The sequence below is a fragment of the Sinocyclocheilus rhinocerous genome, unplaced genomic scaffold, assembly GCF_001515625.1.
Source record: "Sinocyclocheilus rhinocerous isolate Xijiao unplaced genomic scaffold, SAMN03320098_v1.1 scaffold2326, whole genome shotgun sequence".
NCBI classification, from domain to species: Eukaryota; Metazoa; Chordata; class Actinopteri; order Cypriniformes; family Cyprinidae; genus Sinocyclocheilus; species Sinocyclocheilus rhinocerous.
In genome coordinates, this window is record NW_015623069.1 from 194,047 (window position 1) to 202,259 (window position 8,213).

The following is an 8,213-nucleotide window of genomic DNA, read 5'->3' on the forward strand; positions in this document are numbered from 1 at the left end:
CCATCTTCTCCTGTTCCATTGTCTCCTTTTTGTAGTTTTAAATAATGGTTTGATATTTATTTGCTGCCTTCACGGCTATAATGCTTCTCCGACTTTTGCCGTGGTACTGCGGGTTACTCCAGCAACATGCCCGTGGACACTGCAGACTAGTGGTTTGCATGTGTACTGCACGTCGACGTGGACAACGACGCAGAAGTATAAATGAAAACTGATGCATAGCCTATGGCGTAAACGGTGTAGGTCCGACGCAGAAGTATAAATCAGCCTTTAAGGACAACGTCCAGTCATTGACCCCTAACACACACAGATAAACATGCGATGAACTGTTTCATTTGTTCAATCTGTAATAGTAGTGACAGTGTCTAGTGTAGATGTTACACCAGCATGATCATTCTGAGATGTTACACTGGAAGAGCTGAGAGAACGTTTTCAGTTTAAGTAGGTCTTGATGAAAATATTGGATGGTTTTCCAAAATTGTTTTTGTTTGAGGATGTGTAAAACTACACATTTTCAGACTTCTACTAGTTGATATATTGTCTCAAAAACTATCGATCTTAAAGAAACCTTCATGTTTTAAAGGCATAATTTACCCAAAAATGACAATTGTCAACATTTACTCACCCTCCCGTCGTTCCAAATCCGTGTGAGTTTCTTTCTTCTGTTGAACACAGAAGAAGATATTTTGAAGAATGTGGATAACCAAACAGTTGACAAACCCATTGACTTCCACAGTGTATGCCCATACTATGAAAGTCAGCGGGACCTTCAACTGTTGAGTGTGAGTAAATGATGACAGAGTTTTCATTTTTGCGTGAACTATCCCTTAAAGAAAACTCACAGCCAACATCATAAACCAACTAATCAGAGTTGCTAGACAACTTGCGTACTGTCCTAAGTCCTGACCCATGTCTAATTCATCCCCGCTTGTGTCTGTAGACTATGGAGCTGAAGATGCGGTTATGTGTGGCGCTGCTCTCTCTGAGTCTGTGTCTGGGCCTCATGGGTCATGTGAGGGCACAGGAGGAGGCCGATGACATGGAGATGGACGTGGAAGATGCCATCGATGACATGCAAGAGGAAGATGTTGAGGAAGAGGAACAGCAAGCCCCCACTTCCCCGCCAGTACCCACGGTAAGAGCGTTACCTGCTCAGACTGCGGCTGACTGAGAAATGTGGTTTACCTAGATAGCACTCCAGGAAAATAGCCTCCACATCAGTGACCCTTGACTTACATTTCTCGAGAACAATGAGACTTTGATGCTTGTTGGGAAGTTATCATTGAGATTTAGCCAGAGCAGTGGTGGTCTGTGTTTGTTTGAGGTATTTGATCTGCCAATGATTAATCATGTCACTTAAAGGGCCAGTTCACATAAAAACTAAATTCCGTCCAGATTTACTCTCTCTCATATCATTCCAAACCCATATAACTCTCTTTCTTCACTGTAACATAAGTCTAAATGTTGTTAAATATAAAACGGTATTATGCAGGTGCAACTAGGTTAACATTTTCCCCAAACGTCTTTATTGAAGGTGACATATAAAGCTCCAGAGCCGATGGGAGAGCACTACTTTGCCGAGTCATTTGATAAAGAAACACTTCATGGGTAAGATGTCTGTTATCCTCACAACAGAGAGAGCATATATTGAAAATGTCTGTCGCAAATACAATGATGTCTGTTCAATTTTTAAAGGTGTTTTTGAGTCTCTCATACTCTTAAAAAAAAATACAGTAAAAACAGTGGCATTGTGAAAATGTATTACAATAAAAAAAAAATTGTTTGAATATATTTTAAAATGTAATTTATTCCTGTGATTAAAGCTGAATTTTCAGCATCATTACTTCAGTCTTCAGTGTCACATGATCCTTCAGAAATCAAACTTTTGAACAGTAGTGTGTATCATTTGAAGATATTTGTCATAAATATGAGCAAAAGGGCCTTTCTTTGTCAAGTATTTTTCTATGTTGTTGAATGTTTTTTTTTGTTTTCTGTCTAGATGGGTTTTATCCCAGGCCAAGAAAGATGAAATCGATGAGGAAATTGCAAAGTATGATGGTAAGTTTCATATGCTCTTTCCTTTTCTGCTCATCTGAAGTCTGTTATGTCTAATTATTAATTTGAGTAGTCAGAAAAGGTGTGTATACCTGAATGATTTGTTTAGTATAAAAACAATTAAGAAGACCTAAAATCACAGAACAGTGTTCTAGACTGTTATGTGTTGTTTCTGACTTTTTAAAGATGATTTTATTTGAATAGTTTGAACTTTGTTTGAATTACCCCAAAAACTCGAAACTTGAGGACATTTAATATAAAAGTAGTTTGCAGACGACACATGAACTGAGCGTGTGTGAGGTGATCTTGAGGTAGTGGTGTGTTGTTTTGTGTGTAGGTAAATGGGAGGTTGAGGAGATGAAGGACACTAAACTCCCGGGTGATAAAGGGCTGGTGTTGAAATCTAAAGCTAAGCATCACGCCATCTCTGCTCTCCTACTGCGACCTTTCACCTTTGACACCAAACCTCTCATCGTCCAGTGAGTATACATGTCTGCTCTTGGTATGCATTTTGCTCTGGCCTGTCCAGATGAAGTGAGTATAAAGACAATATTGTAGTTAAAATTTTATGAAATGTGAGTTGGAAATTGCCAGCGATCTCATGTCAAAGTACTTACTTTGACGTATTTGCTTTGTGTTTTCAAGTATTATAGTACATTGACATTGCCTGAAAATAACATTGTTTAATGTAAAGCTCAACTCAAGACGATAATGAAACCATGCACTCAAATAATCCAAATGCACCAATGTCAAAGCCTTGAAATATAAAAATAATACTAATGCTGTGCCATGTTTCCTCAGGTATGAGGTGAATTTCCAGACTGGCATTGACTGTGGCGGCGCTTATGTTAAACTGTTGTCTCAAACCCCTGATCTTGACTTGGTAAGATGGTCGCCATCGATGACATGCAAGAGGAAGATGTTGAGGAAGAGGAACAGCAAGCCCCCACTTCCCCGCCAGTACCCACGGTAAGAGCGTTACCTGCTCAGACTGCGGCTGACTGAGAAATGTGGTTTACCTAGATAGCACTCCAGGAAAATAGCCTCCACATCAGTGACCCTTGACTTACATTTCTCGAGAACAATGAGACTTTGATGCTTGTTGGGAAGTTATCATTGAGATTTAGCCAGAGCAGTGGTGGTCTGTGTTTGTTTGAGGTATTTGATCTGCCAATGATTAATCATGTCACTTAAAGGGCCAGTTCACATAAAAACTAAATTCCGTCCAGATTTACTCTCTCTCATATCATTCCAAACCCATATAACTCTCTTTCTTCACTGTAACATAAGTCTAAATGTTGTTAAATATAAAACGGTATTATGCAGGTGCAACTAGGTTAACATTTTCCCCAAACGTCTTTATTGAAGGTGACATATAAAGCTCCAGAGCCGATGGGAGAGCACTACTTTGCCGAGTCATTTGATAAAGAAACACTTCATGGGTAAGATGTCTGTTATCCTCACAACAGAGAGAGCATATATTGAAAATGTCTGTCGCAAATACAATGATGTCTGTTCAATTTTTAAAGGTGTTTTTGAGTCTCTCATACTCTTAAAAAAAAATACAGTAAAAACAGTGGCATTGTGAAAATGTATTACAATAAAAAAAAAATTGTTTGAATATATTTTAAAATGTAATTTATTCCTGTGATTAAAGCTGAATTTTCAGCATCATTACTTCAGTCTTCAGTGTCACATGATCCTTCAGAAATCAAACTTTTGAACAGTAGTGTGTATCATTTGAAGATATTTGTCATAAATATGAGCAAAAGGGCCTTTCTTTGTCAAGTATTTTTCTATGTTGTTGAATGTTTTTTTTTGTTTTCTGTCTAGATGGGTTTTATCCCAGGCCAAGAAAGATGAAATCGATGAGGAAATTGCAAAGTATGATGGTAAGTTTCATATGCTCTTTCCTTTTCTGCTCATCTGAAGTCTGTTATGTCTAATTATTAATTTGAGTAGTCAGAAAAGGTGTGTATACCTGAATGATTTGTTTAGTATAAAAACAATTAAGAAGACCTAAAATCACAGAACAGTGTTCTAGACTGTTATGTGTTGTTTCTGACTTTTTAAAGATGATTTTATTTGAATAGTTTGAACTTTGTTTGAATTACCCCAAAAACTCGAAACTTGAGGACATTTAATATAAAAGTAGTTTGCAGACGACACATGAACTGAGCGTGTGTGAGGTGATCTTGAGGTAGTGGTGTGTTGTTTTGTGTGTAGGTAAATGGGAGGTTGAGGAGATGAAGGACACTAAACTCCCGGGTGATAAAGGGCTGGTGTTGAAATCTAAAGCTAAGCATCACGCCATCTCTGCTCTCCTACTGCGACCTTTCACCTTTGACACCAAACCTCTCATCGTCCAGTGAGTATACATGTCTGCTCTTGGTATGCATTTTGCTCTGGCCTGTCCAGATGAAGTGAGTATAAAGACAATATTGTAGTTAAAATTTTATGAAATGTGAGTTGGAAATTGCCAGCGATCTCATGTCAAAGTACTTACTTTGACGTATTTGCTTTGTGTTTTCAAGTATTATAGTACATTGACATTGCCTGAAAATAACATTGTTTAATGTAAAGCTCAACTCAAGACGATAATGAAACCATGCACTCAAATAATCCAAATGCACCAATGTCAAAGCCTTGAAATATAAAAATAATACTAATGCTGTGCCATGTTTCCTCAGGTATGAGGTGAATTTCCAGACTGGCATTGACTGTGGCGGCGCTTATGTTAAACTGTTGTCTCAAACCCCTGATCTTGACTTGGTAAGATGGTCTATATATTCATTGTGCAGGTGATAGGATAAGTTTCTGCTTATACCTGCCCTGAAAAATGTTACATTTGGAAACTAACCTAGACTGTCAATTTGCTAAAATGTGAAGATGCGACTTCTGGCCATGTTTCTTATTGTAAAGTGTTACCAGTTATAAATGTAATCTGTGTGATGTGGTACAATGCTGGGAAGTTTTGGTGTGCATTCGTACTACACATCCCAGAATGATCACAGTAAATGAGTGTTACTCTGCAGTCCAGGGCGCATTTAGGACTGATCCATTAGACATGTGATTAGGGGTGTGCGATATTGACAAAAAATAACAACTCAATATTTTCTGGTATTTTATCGATAACGATAATTAGACGATATTTTGCTTAGTGTGTTATTGTGCTGGTATCTTAAGGACTACCGTGGACAGCTGACTCCTAAAGTTTTTCATATTCTTCATATTCTGTGTGGTGGTCAGTTCACACTGATAGAAATTAATCTTTTCTAATAAGTTTAAATAGATTTTTACCTTTTATGGCCATTTTTACCTTTATAAAGCCATTTTTCTAAAAGTGTGCATTATCTTTTAAGTCAAATTCCTACATTTATCTCCAATTAAAAAAAAAAATTCTTACATTTAATCAGTGAATTAGAATAAAACATCTGGGCTGTTACCAAGCAAATGAAATCGGTATCAATAAAATTCATCTTTGCAATGCAGAGGAAACACATTTAGATGTATTTGCCCACTACTTTTTAGTGCAGAACATGAATGCATTTATCCTGCAATTACAAATGCATAATGTTTTGATATATTTATCATAAAAGTTGAATACTGTTATATGAAATTATCTAAATGATAAAAAGAAACTTTTTAAATGTGAAATTAAAACCGCCAGTAGGTGGCAGCAAGTCACTGTTAAAAAGTGAGTCATTGCGATTGAACCGAATCATTTAAACGGCTGATTTATTAAGGAACGAAACACCGTCATGTTCCTCAGAGACGAAAAACAGTGCTGTGGCTGTGTTTGGAATTATTTTTATTGTCGAAATAGAGCAAAAACAATATGGCAATATGGTGTCTAAAACGTAAGTCTCTTAATTAATTAACTTCTTGTTTTTTGAACTCTTGTAAAAAATCAATATTACATTTGTAATCATGGTAATTTTTGGAGGAAAAAAAACAGCACTGTTTGTGTGATATTGATTAACTATATGAAATTTTCTGTCCTCATATCTTGAATTTTGTGATTATTCTAAATGCATTTTATTAGACTGAATCATGCAGTGAAAGAACACACTCTAAATGCGCACTTGTCTAGACTTCACGTAATGAATGTGTGCTCTCTGTAGGGGTGTTTTGAATTGTTTTTGCAAAAATAATTATCGCACACCCTTACATGTGATGTGGTCACATGCATTTCTGACTACCAGCATGTATGGGTTCAGTGATCCAATCACAAAACATTTTGGACCGTTTTACGCCTGTATATTTAATTAGTGCTGACCTGTTCTGATATATCTAGAATCAGGGTGACCAATACAATGCCTGTATGGCTGTGTATTTATTTATATAGTTTATTGATAGCATATGAGCTGGACACAAAACTTAATGTGTAAGAATTGAATGTGTCCTCACCTCCCTCTTCCCTGTCTGTCCTCACAGGAGGAGTTTGTGGATAAGACGCCGTACACCATCATGTATGGGCCTGATAAGTGTGGTGAGGATTACAAACTGCACTTCATCTTTAGACACAAGAACCCAAAAACTGGCGAGTTTGAGGAGAAGCATGCTAAGAAGCCTGACGCTGACCTCCGCTCATACTACACCGACAAGAAGACTCACCTCTACACACTGGGTAACAACACACATCTCGTCCTGCTTCCAAAAGCGCCACCTACTGTCAGAGTAAATTTACATGTTTGTTTAGCCTGTCTGCAGTTTTTTGCATCAATCTGGACAGACAAATCACAAATGAAAGTTCGACAGAATTTCTCATGTGTGTCAATGTGTTTTCCTGCAGTGCTGAACCCGGATAACAGTTTTGAGATCCTGATCGACCAGACGGTGGTGAACAGCGGCAGTCTCTTGAATGATATGACTCCCCCCATCAACCCCTCGGCCGAGATCGAGGACCCCGATGACCACAAACCAGAGGACTGGGATGAGCGACCCAAGATCCAGGATCCAGATGCTGTCAAACCTGCGGACTGGTGAGGCGGAGAGAGTCTTTTGCCTTGTCCAAATACCCACACTTGATCACTTGACTACTTGTATAACGTATTTCCTGTATTTGGCTCAAGTGTGGATGAAGACCACAAGTGTGTGTAGAACTTTTCATTACCTGATGGGACACACTTAGTGTTTACATAGCTTTATTTTTATTTTAAATACTTTGCATTTTAAAATCAACTTCTAAATGCTTGTCCCTATAACATGACGCAATTTAATTTGTGGTGCTGCTAATTAAGTGATAAAAAGCAGTAGCAAATGTTGTACAAAATAAATATCACCACAACTCATCTTTGCACCAATAAAAAGTGCAACGCTTTGTTTTTCTACCAAATTATATTACACTCACTTCCTGTCGTGCGCTCTCAAGTGGCCCAAGACCGCAAGTGTGGGTATTTGGACAGTGAATATCTGTGTGTGTTACACTGGGGATCAAAGGCATCACTTTTTGTCCATATCCTTCTGATTTGATGTATTTGTAATTTAGGGACGAAGACGCTCCCGCTAAGATTCCTGATGAAGATGCTGTGAAACCCGACGGCTGGTTGGACGATGAGCCAGAGTACATCAGTGACCCCGATGCCCTCAAGCCAGAAGACTGGTAAGATTTTCTCCATTACATTAAAAGTCTTCAGAAAACTTTATTAAATAAATTTTTTGCTCTTACTGTGCATGCAAATTATGAAAATTTTATCTTTTATCAAGATATAACTTTCTCGTCCTCTGGAGAAACTTGTACAATAACGTATATAAAAATTTTATAATATAATAATAAAAATCTACTTTTTACAATCCAATCAAATTGCGATATACAAAATCTCACTTTTTATTATTTCAGTTAAAAAGTTAGCAGCAATATGAATGTTAAAATTAGTGGTCGACTGATACGGGTTTTTTGACAGCCGATGCCGATATCTTGGAAAGCAGGTTGGCCGATAAAATTGTATTTATTTTAATTCATATTTAAGAAATTTGAAATCATTTGAAATTAAAAAATAAACGTGTAAAATAAACATATTTATACTTTAGAAGACAAAGTATTTTTCACAAATAAATATTTAATAAAAATATAATTAAAAAGGAAGTAAACACTGTAACCAACAGGGCACTCAGTATTCTGGGAAGTTTGTGTGCATTGGGAATCATATTTTTTCAAA

At 37.2% G+C, this 8,213-nt stretch overlaps 1 protein-coding gene across 2 annotated transcripts in view; it reads left to right on the forward strand.

Moving 5' to 3' along the window:
* LOC107746060 (calnexin-like) overlaps nt 1–8,213 on the forward strand; it is a 45,129-nt gene that overhangs the window by 24,224 nt on the left and 12,692 nt on the right. The window contains exons 2-10 of one of the 2 annotated variants that reach the window (XM_016560483.1): nt 938–1,069; nt 2,959–3,021; nt 3,421–3,494; nt 3,886–3,944; nt 4,279–4,420; nt 4,743–4,824; nt 6,490–6,682; nt 6,848–7,037; nt 7,544–7,657. In XM_016560483.1, coding sequence (XP_016415969.1) covers nt 941–1,069; nt 2,959–3,021; nt 3,421–3,494; nt 3,886–3,944; nt 4,279–4,420; nt 4,743–4,824; nt 6,490–6,682; nt 6,848–7,037; nt 7,544–7,657 — 1,046 coding nt within the window. In that variant the 5' untranslated portion in view covers nt 938–940. Of the gene's footprint in view, nt 1–937; nt 1,133–1,531; nt 1,606–1,996; nt 2,056–2,389; nt 2,532–2,853; nt 2,936–2,958; nt 3,022–3,420; nt 3,495–3,885; nt 3,945–4,278; nt 4,421–4,742; nt 4,825–6,489; nt 6,683–6,847; nt 7,038–7,543; nt 7,658–8,213 lie in introns of both variants that reach the window. The other variant, XM_016561212.1, reaches the window with a different exon arrangement.